General features: G+C 31.5%; 4 protein-coding genes and 1 long non-coding RNA gene across 9 annotated transcripts; 3 read left to right on the top strand and 2 right to left on the bottom strand.

Moving 5' to 3' along the window:
• The first annotated feature begins 11 nt into the window (after window positions 1–11).
• Window positions 12–1,702, top strand: LOC126924408 (transcription initiation protein SPT3 homolog). Of its 2 annotated transcripts, none has more exons than XM_050738857.1 (5): window positions 12–314; window positions 397–627; window positions 728–1,042; window positions 1,127–1,314; window positions 1,403–1,702. In XM_050738857.1, the coding sequence occupies exons 1-5, from the start codon at window positions 239–241 to the stop codon at window positions 1,541–1,543; spliced, it is 951 nt and encodes a 316-aa protein (XP_050594814.1). In that variant the 5' UTR covers window positions 12–238; the 3' UTR covers window positions 1,544–1,702. The 2 variants fall into 2 exon arrangements, with proteins under 2 accessions (XP_050594814.1, XP_050594816.1); XM_050738859.1 differs by having other exon boundaries at window positions 32–314; window positions 1,406–1,702.
• On the bottom strand, window positions 1,693–5,202 carry LOC126924394 (WD repeat-containing protein 91). Of its 2 annotated transcripts, none has more exons than XM_050738828.1 (8): window positions 4,807–5,202; window positions 4,317–4,581; window positions 4,124–4,239; window positions 3,770–3,957; window positions 3,368–3,683; window positions 3,182–3,303; window positions 2,445–3,099; window positions 1,693–2,366 (listed from the first exon to the last, which is right to left on the bottom strand). In XM_050738828.1, exons 1-8 carry the CDS (start codon window positions 4,924–4,926, stop codon window positions 2,217–2,219), a joined length of 1,932 nt encoding a protein of 643 aa, XP_050594785.1. In that variant the 5' UTR covers window positions 4,927–5,202; the 3' UTR covers window positions 1,693–2,216. The 2 variants fall into 2 exon arrangements, with proteins under 2 accessions (XP_050594785.1, XP_050594786.1); XM_050738829.1 differs by having other exon boundaries at window positions 4,317–4,629; window positions 4,807–4,939.
• LOC126924428 (uncharacterized) lies at window positions 4,623–8,787 on the top strand. Of its 3 annotated transcripts, none has more exons than XR_007713508.1 (4): window positions 4,623–4,658; window positions 7,390–7,634; window positions 8,139–8,198; window positions 8,605–8,787. It is a non-coding gene; the product is annotated as an uncharacterized LOC126924428 (long non-coding RNA). The 3 variants fall into 3 exon arrangements; XR_007713507.1 differs by lacking the exon at window positions 4,623–4,658 and adding an exon at window positions 5,618–5,632; XR_007713506.1 differs by lacking the exon at window positions 4,623–4,658 and adding an exon at window positions 7,101–7,115.
• Window positions 8,788–11,458: 2,671 nt separating this feature from the next.
• On the top strand, window positions 11,459–12,489 carry LOC126924424 (uncharacterized). The gene is made up of 2 exons (XM_050738879.1): window positions 11,459–11,617; window positions 11,701–12,489. Exon 2 carries the CDS (start codon window positions 11,745–11,747, stop codon window positions 12,324–12,326), a length of 582 nt encoding a protein of 193 aa, XP_050594836.1. The 5' UTR covers window positions 11,459–11,617; window positions 11,701–11,744; the 3' UTR covers window positions 12,327–12,489.
• LOC126924397 (docking protein 1) lies at window positions 12,387–16,312 on the bottom strand. The gene is made up of 3 exons (XM_050738831.1): window positions 15,764–16,312; window positions 15,250–15,423; window positions 12,387–15,166 (listed from the first exon to the last, which is right to left on the bottom strand). The coding sequence occupies exons 1-3, from the start codon at window positions 15,833–15,835 to the stop codon at window positions 13,739–13,741; spliced, it is 1,674 nt and encodes a 557-aa protein (XP_050594788.1). The 5' UTR covers window positions 15,836–16,312; the 3' UTR covers window positions 12,387–13,738.
• Between the last annotated feature and the right edge of the window lie 650 nt (window positions 16,313–16,962).

Raw genomic sequence — 16,962 nt, 5'->3', positions numbered from 1 at the left:
TTTAAAATAAAATAATGTTAATGCAAAATAATCGTGAGGATTATACGTATGTACTTATGTAGCAATGGTAGTAAGATTACGAGACATGGTCGTATAAACAACACATACATACATGTATATGGAACATAACCTAATCACTGTTAAATAAACACAAACAACTGTCATGTATACTGTGTAGAAAGTTTCTTAATGATTCTTACATTTCACTGAGATAAAACTTATCGAATAATTCGTAATTATGACAGAAGCATCGTTTACTAAACCAGCGAATGATTCGCAGTTCCTTCGAAATGAACCTGTGAATTACACCACCGGTATTTCAATCTTCCATAAAAAATTCTGATATTTGAAATTTTTATTTCCAAATGTTACATGAATAGGAACAATATTTTGCAGAAATTCGACAGATGATGCATGGTTTTGGAGACAGTAGTGAACCATTAATCGAATCTGCGAAAATTATAGAAGAAGTTGTTTTGCAACAAATGAGGACAATAGTAAGAAAAGCTTGCGAAATTTCTGAGAAACGAGGAAATTCGAAAAAGGGTATTTGTATTTCTGCGGAAGATCTGATTTTCCTATTACGCAAAAACAAAGTGAAATTGCAACGCCTTCTAAAATATTTAGGCAAGTATGATGTGATCATAAACCAAAAAATTTGTTTAATATATATAATATAATATAAAAATTTGTATAATATATATTCTCATTTAGCAATATCTTGTAGAATTAAAAGAATTTAAGTCTTCCATACACAAAACAATAGAAAGCGATTTACCCGAAGATATTGTACAGAATGAAAGTATAGATGGATCAAAAAAGAAGGGACCACTGCATAGTTTCCTTAGTCAAATTAACAATACTGGTGAACTTCTTGAAGATGCATCTACTGTAGATGAAGTTAAACAACAAAGATGTATTCGTGCAGAAATTATGACAAGGTCTATGGATGAAGCTAGATATTTAAAATTCAGTAAGGCACGTAATGCATCCTTTGCAAATAAGAATAGACACAAGTTTAGCGATTGGATAGCACCAGACAGTGAGTTTTGTGTATTTAACTATCTTACACTTATGAATAATTTTCATTTATCTATTAAGTATATTTTTGTATTATGCTATTTAGGTGATATAACAGTCACAAAACAAGCATATATAATTTTGGGTTACTTAGCATATGAAACAGTAGCACAAATTATAGATTTTACACTATTAGTAAGACAGGATCAAAATAAAATATATGGGGATGCTATAGATCGACTTAGACTTAGTTATGTCAATCCATACACTTATAAACCATATTACCATGGCAAGGTTTGTGATATTTTTATCATTTAAAACATGCAAAGTTTATGATAAAAGGAAGTATTATACTTTTATGCTCTTTTTTTATATAATTAAGCAGGTAGCTGTAACAAAACCAATAACACCTGCAGAAATAATTGAAGCTCTCAGACGGTATTGGTCACCTCAATTAGATATGACAGGTCCATTTAATCGTTGGTCCATGAGAAAACCACACTTAAAACTTCTATCTTCATAAACTAGATTAACTTAATTCATTTAATTAGAGGAGCAAAGTTTATGCTCTTCTAAAATGGAGCCTTGTATAAAAAAAATTATCAGTATTTTAAATTTATATTTGATTAAATGTGTATTTTAATCTTTGTATATTAAATTAGAATACAGGAGTGTTTTAAAATTGCCCAATATTTATTGACAAATTCCTGTACCTCTTACAGGTGTATCTTAGATTTTTAATATTAGGTGTACACATGATATCGCTACATAAATTATTAGAATTTTATTCTTTTTTTTACAAAGTCGTTCGATCATGTGTCCTATTAATTAACGCGACATTCATAGGTACCTTATGTATCCTTTTTTTACAATTATATTAGTTCCTGTACATTTTACAATTGGTAGTCCCTGATTCCATTTTAAAGATAGGATTATAATACACTTGATTTTGCATTAACGCATGATACGTTTGCTTTCATTGTACTCTTCATAAAATATTTGGATCTTTTCTTTAATTTTACCTTACTTTGAATATTTTTTTTCAAATGATTTCATTATGTAACATAATGATTAAAAAGTTTCGTCTTGACGTTCAGTATTCTAGATATATATTTAGTATCTACAAATTTGAGCTAGTTTCAGAAATTTTACACATTATTTTATGAATTCACACAGATACTAATTTTGCTTCTGTATCATGGTGAGAGCAACGTCGACACGCGTACTTTCCCTTCCGCGCCACCAGTTATACACGTTCCGGATTGATTGGCAGTAGACCAGTCACAGCAAAGTGTACCTTTGTGTCCGCCTAATTCTAAAATCTTTGCTTGTGCACCTGGTGGCATCTGAAAATTTATATTCAGTAGTTGAAGAACAGAGCTATCAAATCTTTAAAATATCAGTAGACAATAAAAATTACGTACTTTATATATATTTCCTCCAGTTTGTGTACAAAGTAGCATATAGTTACCACTTTGATCAAAAGTGAACAATTTTCCATGAACTGTGTTTTTCTCTACCTTGATTTTCGTTTCCCATAAAATCTTTCCTGAATGATTCAAACTTCTTTGACACAATTTTCCATCCTCACTTTGTGTACAGATATTTGTATAATCATTAATTAGTTCTATATCAATAACTGGACTCGAATGACAGCTTATATTATCGATAATTTCGTTCCGTCTTAAATCATGTATTAAAATATTTCCATTGGATAACCCTGTGATAAGGAGCTGCCCGTTGTGATTAAATGCGGAACACAACGCAGTTACATTTTGCTCCATAGGTAAAGTTCTTTCTAGTTTTCTTGTTTTTATGTCGTACAATAATAATTTTCCTTCGTTCGAATCTGATACGGAACATACGAATGTGGATTCCGTTGGATTGCATAATAAAGTAATGATTCGAGAGTTCTCATGTTGAATGTCCCATAAGGTTTTGCAATCACGAGTATCATGTAATTGAATCAATCCATTGTTATCACCGTGTAAAAAATAACGCTCATTTTTTGATATCCAATCTAACGCAGTAATTGCTTTGTTTGAGTTTGCTGGAGCAGAGATAAATGTAGTAACAGTTCTATTGAATTAAAAAAAAGTATGATTACATTTATGAAAAATTCTGCCATAAAACTAATATTGTAAATATTGAAAGTAATTACTTTGGTGAAGGTATCGGGGTCCATACTTTAATAATACCGTCTGCATCACCTGTAGCTACATAGGAGCCACTTGCATTACTTTTACATTGAATTATTGATGTTTTGTGTTCCGTATACTCTTCCTGAAAATGAAACATATTATGAAAATTTCTAAAATATTTGCTATATAAATAATTAGTATTTTACCTGACTAAGAAGGATGTAAGTGGAATCGATTTTATCTTTAGCCTTTCGCTCAGCTACTGCATCGATAGACGAATCTCTTTTTCTAGAGCTTGTTAATCTTGAATCACAACTAATACTTCTTTTACTAACAGGTTCGGATTTATTGATCGAATGTATTTTTCCTTTCGTATTGGTTCTTTTTGTTGATGTCACTTCCGGTTCTACTACTTTTCTTATACTTGTCCCAGGCTTTCTACTTAAAATTGGACTGGAACCGCCGCCTATATTTCTTATGAGATTCCTTAAGGTTTTTGGATTCTCTAATAAAGGAGATTCTCTGTTTGAACAGCAAGGAAAATGTTAGTAAATGGTGTAGCATGTTGAATTACATCGGTTTATCAAACGGTAAATTAAAATATTTACTGTGCTATAATGTAAAAGTCATCCATGAGTGGTGGATGCTGAGGAGCTGGTCCTGGATTCACATCCATTACATTTTCTATCTTAACAGACTCGCTTAAACGTTGTTTCAATACTTCATTCTCTTCTTGAAGCCGTTTCAATCTATTTGTGTCCTCGTCTATCGCAAGCAACGTCGGTTGAGGCATACACTATAATTCGTGCGAATTAAAATTAAATTACATATAATGTGGTTAAATATATAAATATATTACTACATTCTGTTCATCGTAAAGTTAAAATTAATATTTTTTTCTATGATATCAAAATGGTAAGATTTGTAAATGAGAGGCACGATGCAAAATACCTTTCACCTACTTGAAAAATAGTAGCAAGGAAATTGTGCAGGGACACTAACATAGTGTCCTGCCATTGTCTACTAAAATGTACAGAGTATGCTGGATTGTCTTCGGGATTTTTAACAAATGGCAATGCTGTAAAAATTACAAAAAAATAATAAAATGTGAAATACATTTTTTCTACTATTTCTATCAATAAAATGTTGTCCTACCAAACCATTCTTTCCACTCTGAATGTCCTTGTAGCTCTGGTGTCATTTTTGTAAAAAATTCTTGAATCCGATCTTGTTTATTGTTTACTGCTGCATTAACCAAGTACATTTTTAGAACAGCATTCTCTAGTTTTCTCACAGCTGGTGTAAAATGACTTTCCAAACGGGAGAACATCCTCATATCTAAATGTCCCCATAATTCTCTTAAAGATGCTAAGTCATAATTGTATATGTATTGCATCAATTGATCGACGATCTTATCAACCTGATAAAAAAAATAATGAAAATCTTTGCTAGAATTATATCAGTTTGCCTGAAATTAAGGAATGTAAACATTATAAGGTATTTAGAAGAGACTATAAGAGATTAAATTTATGTTTTAATTTTTTTTATTGTAGTTTCGTTAACTAAATGAAATTCGTAGACATTGTCTTCGTATATTTTTGTTTCACTTTCTCACTTTCTCTATCATAATTCCTTACAAGCTCACCCTAAAGCCTTTCTCTTTCTCGGCTTTCAAGTCGTTATCAAAAGCTTTCAAGGTTTGGCTAAAACCTCTGAAGAGCAGATATTCCTTGACCAATTCGTCCACATACTGAATGTGAGACATTTTCCTTTAATTCTCTTCAAAATATCAACTTTCTCCTTCAACTGACAGCCGTATGTTGTCATCCTTTGGCCATTTTGCTGTTCGCTGAATATGCAGCGAATTTTCGTCTGACAGTCATTATTACCAACGTTAGCATATCCTATTTATCACCGTAAGAGGAAATCAAAAGTTTCTGAAATAAAAAATGATCAAAATGAACGAAAACAATGAACAAAACATGACATTTTTCTTAACTGTTGAAATATTGATAATATCCAAAATCAATAGATTTTTGGATAAAGAATAAATTTTTCTTCTAGTAGTTGATAGGTTATCAATTTAAGTATGTTAACATTCTAGGAAAAATGGACGTAAAATAATATTTATATCTACGTTGTATCATGTCATAAGATTATCACAGACATCGTGACGAAATATAGATAGAGCGGCATGCAAGCATTTTTTGTCACATAATTTTTATGACCAATGGTTAAGGACAGGTAAAATGCTTGAAGCCCATTAGAACAGTCACGGTACGTTTCCATGTTGCACAAAGTCATGACTTTTCTTTTTAAGAGGGAGACAAACAAAATGTATTATAAGTACATTATGTACTTACGTAATGTACTACATAAGTGTTCTAACATTCGGTATCATAACTATAAAGTCATGACTTAGTGTTAATATGATTTCACATTTACAGTACGAGGTACAAAACACGAAACAGGTACAGAATAGTGCTTCTATCTATCGAATAGAATTTATATATCTTTATTCATGCATTTCATAGGTTTAATGAAATGTAGGAAAGAAGCTCAGGATTTAATTCAGAAACTGCGACCATAAAAGCTAACAAATCAATTTTCTTAATTAGCTTTCTTTTTACAAATGAACATGGGTACCTTAGCGAGATTTACACAGCCCGTTTTGGTACTTGCTATGATCGTAAGACAGAGAGGATGATTGAGTTCGCCAGTTTCAAACAGAGTTTACCGATTTCCATGCCATTTCACCAATGAGAATTCAGTTGATCGATCGTCTATATCTTTGTACACAGCATAAACCTATTGAAAAACGTAAAATGTTGAAGATTCAAAATAATTGAAGACCGAAGGTTCAAATCTGATATACACGCATAGGTTAGATTAAATTTTCTGTAATTGATAATCTGATTTGGATTTTGAGCGCAATAACAGTTCGCCAATTCAAATAAGGGTTAGACAAGTCGCCCGAAATGCAACATGCAAAGCGCTGCTTGCGTACGAACGGGAAACTTTAAATATTAAAAAATCATAAAGCAAAAAAAAATTTAATTTATATCCAAATGTAAATTATCATTCTTTTTTATATTTCACCATTGTTAAATCATTACCTTCTGCGATACCTTCTCTAAGTATGCTCTATTCTGCTTTAAATCTCCTCTAAATAAGAATTGTATAAAGAAAAAATATATTTTCCTAACATGAACACTCTTGTACAGAATATAAAGGTAAGGAAGATTTTAAAAAGTCCACATGGAGAAAGCTTATATCGGTTGAATTATAACACTATAATGTCACCAGTGGGTATGTATATAAGAGCTACAGATATGCAGCTTATAAAAAATATACATGCTAAAACAGATCGTTTATGGTTTACCATGGTTTACAACCAGAGGATGAATTCATACATGTTAAAGAAGCAACCAGAGAAACGAATTTTAGTAGCAACTCGGTAAATCTTTAAATTCTATTTAAATATTTGCAATAAAACTAATATTTCATATTTTTATTATAAATAATCATGGTATAAAGTAATAATTTTTAATAAAATACATTTAATCTCACTTAATTTAATGTTTTCTATATTCTTAAGAAGTTCGTAATGAACTTTACTATTTTTACTTCCTATTAAATATACTCGTAAAACGACATACATACGAATGAAATATTTATTATGATATTATATTATATGATATTATGATATTTGTTTAATTATGCTTTCTGCCAGACTTTGGGAAAAGGATAGAAAGAAATTCAGTTATTCATTCAGTCTAATTACAAGACATCCATTCTTCGCATAAAGTTTCTAGAATGAACTCTAATTCATTGTAGTACTCGACTCCGGTAATACTAATGTTCTTATCTCGTAATATTGCATAACGTGTAATGTGATTCATTGGTTTCGTGTTGCGCCAGTTCAGGGATGTAAATTGTGTATTTATGTGCCCCGTAAGTAATTCTAGTTACCAGCGTTTAAAATTAAATACATGCATAAAATCACGTTGATTTCTTATAACAGAATTATCAGAGTTTGAAGTTTTCTGTTCCTTGTATTAATCAATTATAAAATTTGTATTACTAATATTCCGCAATACAACGTATAATGAAAACGAATAGGAAATTAAACAATTGCTATTTAGTTATTATTATATTAGAAAAATGTGACAGATGTTGATGCAATTTCAAGAATATCTGAAATTCCGAAATTCTAACTTTAATACAGGAAGCCAGGGTGAATTAGTAGTATGCTTCCTGATTTGCACATGGCACGCACGCGCACGACGCTAGTTGCACACGCCGCTGATATGCGTTACTATAAGAACGCTCATAGTAGGAGATGATCGATAAATTCAAACAGGTACGCCGAAAGTGTCGGAACTAAGTTCATATTCAGCTTGCAAGTAAATCGAACCAAGTAACTACTTACAAACTACAAAATGCCAGGACCAACTTGCGAAAAGGGCTCAGGTAGGAATTACTTCTATTTCTAAGAAACTATTTCCTTACGTTATATGACGATCTGATGGAATTTTGCAATTCGATGTGCAATTTCATTGATTGAATGTGCAGTTCACCAAATTATTGCAAAATTTTTAGTAATCCTAGTCGCTTTTATTTGAGTGCTAACACTTTCAGTATCAATGTTTCTTAATTTCCTATATATATTTTGACATGTTCATTTATAATATTTTTCACTTGTAATTATTAGCAATTGGTCGAATTGGTTTTTTAATACTTATAGCAACTGCTTTCCAAATCATTTTTTTTTTTAAATTGCAATGTGTATTAATGCATGTCGATATTTTCACATAGTTTTGTTTTATGCAAATGAATGTGTGATAATTGACATTTCTAGAATTGCGCGGAATTTTTTTGGAGTTTTTATAATACGCGGTTAGCATTATTGGTCTATACCTATAATTACCTGTATTGAAACCTAATAATTTACCTATGCTTTACTTTTTATTGCAGACAAATCTCAACAATGTCAATGTGGCGAGAAATGCAAATGCGGCGATTCCGCAGGCGCAGGTAATACAATAATTTTTAGTTTAAATTAAAATTTTCAAACGATATGTTAAAAGAATAATAGTTTATTTTTTCGTCTTTTAACAAAATATAAAAAATCTTCGGGGAATGTGGTAACAATTCTCCGATCTCATTTTGCTCTGTTTTTTTGTAAACTCGGCCAACGACCGCTTAACCATGACTATTGTTAGTGCCAGTTCATTCTATAGGTCGGTTAAATTACGATCTCCAACGGGTTTTGTTACTTACACGAAATATTTGTTTGAAAATTGGTTATTCAAAATATTAAGACAATTTTTGAAGTCATGAATTACTTTCTATTTCACGTTTTGTTATACTTAATATTTATTATAGATAAACTGGCATTAGATACTTTACACTAATCTTATTTTTGTATTTTGCTTTGCAGACACATGCGCTTGCAAACCTGGCAAAGAGTGTAGTTGTAATAAAAAATAAAAAGAAAAAAGTATTAAAGGTTATTTCTTGCTTCTATTATATTTTACAAATGTATACGTATATTTATGAAATTATGCCTCTTATAAAATTGTTACCTCTATTATGATAAATATAATAAAGATTTAACAAAATATCTTGTCTTTCCTTTACTAAAACCTTGTTAATATAATTGATTAAATTTGTTAATCATTTTAATTTAAAAATGTATGACCTTCCTCACTCATGAAAGGTTCGCAGGAAACGATTAAAGTGTCAGTATTCACGGATCGACTTAAATGCACATTACATACTATATGTATGTACGTAAATATACACATACATACATAGTACCACACACATATATGTAGAATAACTACATCGAAGTATATAGAAACTACATCTCAACCCATGTAAATATAATTACGTATAACAAGAGTTACTTAGTACTTATCATTTTTTTATTTATCGTTTACTTCTTATTGATAAGGGTAGGTGTGATCAAGGCATTACATAAAAATTTCACAGCCTGATTCATTTTCCTTCTTTGTGTTTACCAATCATGCAGAATGTTTCACTATACTTTTTGTTATCAAAAATTAAAGATATCATATCGTTTATTTGCACTCGTAACATCGATAACGATTATTATTTATAAAAACTTCAAACTTCAAAAATCGGTCTATTTCAAACATTATAATTTTACACCGCTAAACGGTTTAAACTTATTTCATCATAAATAAAGTATGAAAAGAGTGGCAACAATGATAATGAAATTGGAGTTATCTGTTAATCCTGTTAGCCAATGATAATTCAGCATTGCTTACAGCGTAAAAGTAGAAAGGAAATTTTCTCTCTGGTAATGGTAAGATTAATTTTAAATATGTGCGTCATGTTAATGTAAACAATTGCAGTAATTATGTATTATTAATTATTCAGTACTTCTTAATATATATATCAATAGTAATAATATAACGTAGTCTATATTAAGTGCCTATTGTGTGTTGTATAAATGTGATTATTATCTATTTTTACATTTCCTGTACTGGTCATTTTAAGATTTCCCGACAAGATGGTTACAGAGGGTAAATTTAAACGTGGATTCCTTCATATATGCATGTACATTTGGTTTAAAATGGACCCATAGAGATTCATATACATATCTATATGGAAAGACATACTATCACCACATAGCGTTGAAAAAGGTGAACTAATTGCTATTAGTGTCCTTCTCGTACGATAACGTATTCCTTGTCTAACAGGAATATATACACTTGCCTTTATTGCACACTAGCACGTTCTTTACAGTTACGGGGCATATATTTGTCCTTATCTAACACTATCGCGCACTTTGTCTATTGACAAGCCATACACTGTCATCTATTATTATACTCTCTAAGTTATTGTTACTTCTATCTTCAATAGATAGCAGCACATGACTTGTCCGCACAACAAGGAACGCACTCGTGTGCGACAAGAATAGATATATTTACTGTCAAACAAAGAGGGCGACAATGCGCGACAAAGGACAGATATATACGTATATGTGCTCGTGTTAGACAAGGAGAATAATAATATATGATCAAGACAGCAATAGAGACAGTATGTATTATGGTAAGCGTTCCAGTGTCCGCAAATAGAACAAAACTTTATTTCTTTCTGTACAAAAGAATAATCAGAATTTATGGATTTTTATGATTACGTCTTTCGAATTAGACCTCAGCTTTCTTCCTACCTTCCTTTTAACCTAATTTTATTCGATAGATCGAAGTATTAGCTAGAATCACAGATGGATAGGGAGATCCTCAATGCAATTAGTTAAGAAGTCAGCCAAAAAGTACCCACTAAGAATAAATGCCTTGAACAACCAATAACCGAGCTACACACATATTTCTTCCCGGGGGTCTTGGCGGGAGAAACGTGTGTATGTACGGCGAGAGAGAAAAAGAAAACATGCATTCGAACCACGGCGGCTAGAGAAGGATAAGAGCGTAAAAGCATAAAATTTGCCTCAAAGCTTAATTAAATACGAGAAATAAATTGTTCTTTTTGGATTGAGTATATAAACAACATTCAGGATATGACAAGGAACAGCGGCAACGACCAACAGCAACCAGAAGCAACGACCTTCTTGGAAATGGTTACACAATGAAAAATAAGAATATTTATGGTAAAATAATCATATAAAATGTATGTGGAAGAAGTTTCATTAAGCGATTGTAGTTTAGCACCATTTTACAATCTCATTATTTATCATGTTCTTCTAATACAAAATCACGAAGTCAGGCCAGAAATTGGTCGAAATATTGAGAACTTCAGTTCCGAAAAATTCCTGGAAAGTGACGTAATTTCCAAGAATCGCCTAAATTGTGTCATCTTTTATGCTATCATGTTCTCCTGATACAAAACTGCAAAATAGGTCGGAAAATTTTGTGCTTTTGAAGTTTCTCAGAAAATATCGTCATATGCAGGAATTTCAAAAGATTTGGGATACCTGTTATGTTATTTTATTCTCTTAATACTTACCAATACTTGCCAATACCTAACCGATACTTATCTATTTTCTTGAACTCTTGTTCATTTCTTAAAACTTATTCCTTAAACCTATGCAATTTGAGAAGGCATTTTAAATAATTAAGTGCTTCGTCTATTTGCAAATAAGATTGTTTTATTCAAATCAATTTGCAAGTTTACAATAGTTCTACAATTTTTCAATTAGTTTACAATTTTCTGTATAGTAATTTATGTAATTCTGTAATTTTACAATGTAAAATTTAAATTTAATTTAGACAAATTTTCTCTCTTCATTGCTTGAGCTACATCACTTTATAATTTGAATTTGGCGCGGGTTATTTCATGCTGTGTTCAGCAGAGGGAGTATGCATACGCTATCACGAAAATGATAATTAAATGTCACAACATTAATAGTCATGACTTTCCTGTCACGTGTAAACATATCAACATGTACGTGAAATAAAGATATTACTGTAAGTAATTGGTTTAATCATCAATGGTAGTATCATTACAATTTAAAAGAAATTTAGTAAATGATATTTTTAATAAATTACAGTGTACCTATAATAAAAGATCTGGTAAAAAAGAAGAAAAATCAGCATGTTTCCGTTGCGACAAATACTTCGATGTGGAACGCGACTGGTTCTTACGAGAGAACCTATAAATTTATGTCAGATTCCATTGATTTCGAAAGATAAACTTAATGTCAGTCTACACAAGCTAACTTTTATACGGATGAACACGAATCTTAGCGAATTATCGGAAGAAAACAAGGAAGAAGATTCTAACAAACATATTCTCGGCAAAGTTGTAGGAAAACTAAAGGTGATGTTTACATGTAAAAAATGTAACTATCGAAATGGGAAAATTATATCGAAATTAGCATACGAAAAAGGAGTAGTTATAATTCGTTGTGACGGCTGCAAGAATAATCACTTAATTGCTGATAATCTTGGGTGGTTCGAGGAATTAAAGGACAAAAGGAATATCGAAAAAATATTGGCGGCAAAAGGAGAGACCGTACGAAAAATTCAAAATGATGTTGATGGATATCTCGAGGTTGTCGCTAAAGAGGAGTATGATTTGATTCAACATAATAAAGAAAGAGAACAGCGTTTAATAGAAGAGCAAAATGAAACACACGATCAAAATAAAAAGGTTAAATCTACAGAAGAATCGTAGGAAATGTTGTTCAGGAAGCGGAGTTTTTATTTTGACAAAATAGCCATAAATATATCTAAATAAATGTAAATACTTTTAAATTTATTGTAGACTATGTGTATTTTTAATGCTATGTTATAATTATGGAGAAACAATAATATCCAAAGTTTGGTTGATATAGAAAGACTTAAATGTTTTTTGATCCTTCCTGTTAGAATTGCTAAAAAAGAACAGCATTGTTTCTACTGTGCGTTTGTATATTACATGTAAATAATATTTCTAATATATACAATTTGGTAAAAAATATATATTCTTGAACAAAGTTCCTCAGATCAGATGATGCAAATTCTGTAAGATTTGCCTCTTCATTCAGAGTATTAAATATACATGTATTTTTTTTTTTACGAAAACAAATTTAGATATTATATATCTAATATCAATAACATTTAATTTTTAACATTTTAACATTTTCATTTAAAGAAATGACAGATCTTGGCACATGTAGAAATTATATGGCAAATTTCTAATTGTGTTATGCATTGAATACTTCTCTGTGTATATCAAATAATATGTACATATACATATTATATTTTGTTATAAAAATGTCTTTTCTTACTAACAGTGAAATATATAGATGATAATTAAATCTTTTATAAATGTGTATATATGTATAATACAAATATATATATGTAAAATATGTACGTATATAGTATTAAAAACAAAAGGAATGATTTATTGCTTTTTCCTTATCATGCATATGTAAATCCTATATTTTTAAAAATTTCTATTGTAAACTTTAAACATCTCTGAAGGCACTACTTCTGTCCAACTTGCAATAGTATTATAATAATGGACTATGAATAATTAATTATGGTGATAATATTATTGATATTAATAACATTAAAAATCTCTAAGTACACCAGATATTGGAATGACATGCAAAGTTAATTTCCAAATTCTGCTTGACTTTGTTATCAGACTATGTTTTGTGATATAAGGCACTGTATCTTTTCATTGCAATCAGTCATTCTGATATTTTTGAAATACTAGTAACAATTTTTTTCAGATTTATAATATTGATAAACTAGTATTTAATATTTGTTGAATAATATATTTTAAATATTATTAAAATGTGTAAAATCATCTTGCCTCTAAAAATAATTATTCTTACATAATTGACAGTGATTACGTAGACTAGTACTTCTTAAACTAATCTTTGCACAAAAATATGTCATTTCACTTCTGCACTTTTATAATATTATAAAATATTGACATGTTTATTTTTGTCATTATTTAGCACAATAAAAATCAGCTTACCCTAGTCATACTGTAGACTAGTATTTCGTTATTATTTTCGAGAACTAAGAATCTCTGGAGCAGAAATAATTAATATATTTGTGTAGTCGCTATTAACTGAAATTATTTTTGATTTTTTATACCCTTTTTGGTTTTGACACAATTGCATATTCACTATTATTAAAGACTTTATGCTTTGGACCCATATTACTGCTTGTAGATGCAGTATCAGACTGATTTGTTTTCTTTCTAATAACACCATATCCAAGATGACTATCATCTGCTAATCTAACAGCAGACATATCTTCAACAATATCATAATTGGACCATGCAGCACTGGTATCAGCAACAGAAGTATTTAAGGATACATTTGAATGTGAATTTTGGGACATGCTATTAAAGTTTCCAAATTTGAATGTGCCCTTTTGAGTAATTTTAGTTGCAGAACCAAAATGCTCCAATTTGTCGTAATCAGATTCATCATTGGGTACATGATTAGTTGTTGAAGTCACTGGACTATCCGTAATACTAGACTTACTCTTTGAAGAGCTTTGGGACGATATAACAGGCATCATCGTTTCATATTGGAAATCATCCTCGTTTTCTTTGTCTTTATCACTATGCAATAACGAGTTTAATCTCTCTGTGTGATGTATATTGTCAATACCATGAGTTTTCCATGCATCATTTCTTACTTCTACTAGGTCGTAAGGATGTCTTTCTTCGTCATCTAATATGGAACTTCCTATCGTTTTTTGAGACATCTCTGGCGAATTATCGCGATTTAATGCTTTGTATTCTCCACAGGCAGGCAACTCTGATACTTCGGTATCTACGCTTTTTTTGTCTAACAAACTGGTGAAAACGTATTTTCGCGGTGGTTTCGCGGGTTTCGGTTTACCGATACACAAAGACGGTTTAGAAGATGAACTAGTATCTAAATTAGATGATGAAGTCGACTGTTTCTGTGAATTTTGCGGTGAAAAATCAATATCGATTAAGTTAGCAGAACTATTTGGAGAAGGGGGTAAGGCTGCTCTAGATCCAGCTTCCATCGATAAGGCTGCGTGATATTGAGCATCATTACAGTCAATGTTTGCACTATTTTCTTCATGCATTAACTTTTTCATTGACCTCATCTTGGAATACATACAACGAAAAATTTCTTGTTGACTACTGTGTTCCAAGCGAAAAGAACCTTCTCCAGATTCACATTTTCGCCCTGCTTCAAAAATAAATTTTCCATCTTTGTAACCATATCTTCTGATATATCGATATGGCCAAGTAAATAGAACTACATCCCCATCCATTAATTTAATATCAACTGCAGCTACTACAAGTGTATAGTTTCTAGTTTCTAAACCACATCGCTTAGATGCATCTGTCTCTACCACTTTCACAGAAAATACTCCTTCTCCACTGGTACAGTACAGATCGTTGTTCTCCTCTATTGTTTGATTAGACACGCTATCTTTAAATGCTACTAACTGGAATGCAGTGATCCAATGACTCATATCAGATTCCGAATAGCATCCAAAATAATGAATTCCTGATTTAGTCACAACCTACATACAACAAAAATAAGGAATTGAATCATTTCATTTCATTGTTTGCTAAATATTAAATCTTATGTTAAATGTTTACTTACAATAAATACATGTGACTGATTGCTAGGTGCTATTTTAATGCATGCATCTAACGTGATGATGCGAGGAGCATGTAACTGCAATATAGCTTCTTCTTGATTGTCATAAATTTCTACACGTTTGATCCCATAGTTACTAGTCCTAAACAGCTGACAGAATCTTTTGTGCCAAGATTTCTGTAAAAGATATAAACAATGTAATTGCCTTTAAATATAGATAATTTAATGTTAAAAAAACTGAAAAGAAAGATTTTGTGTATTTGAAATATCACAACTATTGGTATGAATCAAGAATGACGTGTGCCAAGATCGATTCAGCGTTATTGCACACGCTTGAAATGTCTGGAACTTATCGCGCGAGTTTTAGGTTAATTCATTGGTCACTAATCGGTGGCCATCGATAACAAATATTTCTTTGAAAGATACAGATAAATAAATAAATAAATGGGAAAAACCAATTTGTCAATGGATCGTGAGAATTCGAAACAAACATTTATTCATAGTAACGTTAACCAACCTTGAGCTGGCCTAACATTCCCTGCGGTGGTAACAGCAGGATCCCTTGTAACAGAGGTTCCTCGGGCTCCATCGTTTTTTGCGAAACATCAGCAGCCTCACGTATTACTAGGAACGTGCCTTTGCTCCTCGTATAATTTTGAAAAAGTGAATTTTTCCACTTTCACTCCCACTTTTTCCCGTCCGTGCTATTCCTCTCACTGGTTCGCCTCTGCTTTCGAATGGTGCTCTATCGTTTACGTTTAGTTTGACAGTTTTCCCGAACACATTCAACCCATTATAATGTATGGTGCTTGACATTTCACAAAAGCTTTAAGCCCGACGTCTTTAACGTCGACTAGATTTGCCGAGGAGAAAAATATTCGTTCGTCTCTATGTGTACGTGTTGCACGGATACGTCGTGTATGGTATATAACGACACGGATTGTACTGTTCTTACATGATTCTCCGACACATTCGGAGCCAACTGTCGGGTAATAGAGGCATGCACGTCCTCCGACCGTACGACGTTGCCCGAATTGTCACGAATGGACATAGAAGCGCGGACTATTCCCGAGAGATAACTCTCGCGCCTCTTCTTTGCCTTCTCTCTTTATGCTTTCTTTCTTTTAACTCGTCAACTTCTAAACTTTGTTTGTAAAAAATTTTTATCACGCATCGTGTGTTATATCTGAGTTATTTCGTTTGATCTGACGTCGAGAATTCCAGAGTATAATCAATGCGAAACGAAACGGGAGGTGATTTAAATCGAGGATTGTTTGCTTTCTTTCCAGACGCAAGACTTGGTCGTAGATAAGCGTTGTGAGTTGCGACACATCGACTTCCGTTCCTAAACGACGATAATAATTACATTTTTCTCTACTTTCCATTATCAGTCGTTTAATTTTTAATATGACATATATTGTAATAATTAATTTTATCTGTAATAAAAGTATTTAAAGTAAGAATCTATAATTATTTTCTTTGATATGTAACACATAATAGCGTGTAGTCATCGAGTCGAAAGTGGAACAAAGTACGACACCGAACAAAAGGAATTTGAAACGCTCCTACGATGAAGTATAAAATCACCAAGCTATGGATGATTTTTTCTTATTAGCGACGTCGATGCGTAGGCTTGGAATAATGCAACCGACGCAACTAGGCTTTATCTCTGGTTTCGTTATACGGAAGTGGTACACCAACCGATATGAAACAATA

The sequence above is a fragment of the Bombus affinis genome, chromosome 14, assembly GCF_024516045.1.
Source record: "Bombus affinis isolate iyBomAffi1 chromosome 14, iyBomAffi1.2, whole genome shotgun sequence".
NCBI lineage: Eukaryota > Metazoa > Arthropoda > Insecta > Hymenoptera > Apidae > Bombus > Bombus affinis.
The sequence above is the reverse complement of the archived record's forward strand: the minus strand, read 5'-3'. Positions and strand labels throughout refer to the sequence as shown.

Bases quoted from the DNA above. Each gene is read 5' to 3' on its own strand.
- LOC126924408 (XM_050738857.1), top strand. From the start codon at position 239: ATGACAGAAGCATCGTTTACTAAACCAGCGAATGATTCGCAGTTCCTT. The intron at 628-727 runs GCAAGTATGATG...AATATCTTGTAG, and splicing joins ACGCCTTCTAAAATATTTAG to AATTAAAAGAATTTAAGTCT. The intron at 1,043-1,126 runs GTGAGTTTTGTG...TATGCTATTTAG, and splicing joins CGATTGGATAGCACCAGACA to GTGATATAACAGTCACAAAA.
- LOC126924394 (XM_050738828.1), bottom strand. From the start codon at position 4,926: ATGTCTCACATTCAGTATGTGGACGAATTGGTCAAGGAATATCTGCTC. The intron at 4,240-4,316 runs GTAGGACAACAT...TAATTTTTACAG, and splicing joins AGAGTGGAAAGAATGGTTTG to CATTGCCATTTGTTAAAAAT. The intron at 3,958-4,123 runs GTAGGTGAAAGG...CACGAATTATAG, and splicing joins TCCTTGCTACTATTTTTCAA to TGTATGCCTCAACCGACGTT.
- LOC126924424 (XM_050738879.1), top strand. From the start codon at position 11,745: ATGTTTCCGTTGCGACAAATACTTCGATGTGGAACGCGACTGGTTCTT.
- LOC126924397 (XM_050738831.1), bottom strand. From the start codon at position 15,835: ATGGAGCCCGAGGAACCTCTGTTACAAGGGATCCTGCTGTTACCACCG. The intron at 15,424-15,763 runs GTTGGTTAACGT...TATCTTTTACAG, and splicing joins GAATGTTAGGCCAGCTCAAG to AAATCTTGGCACAAAAGATT. The intron at 15,167-15,249 runs GTAAGTAAACAT...TGTTGTATGTAG, and splicing joins ATCAGTCACATGTATTTATT to GTTGTGACTAAATCAGGAAT.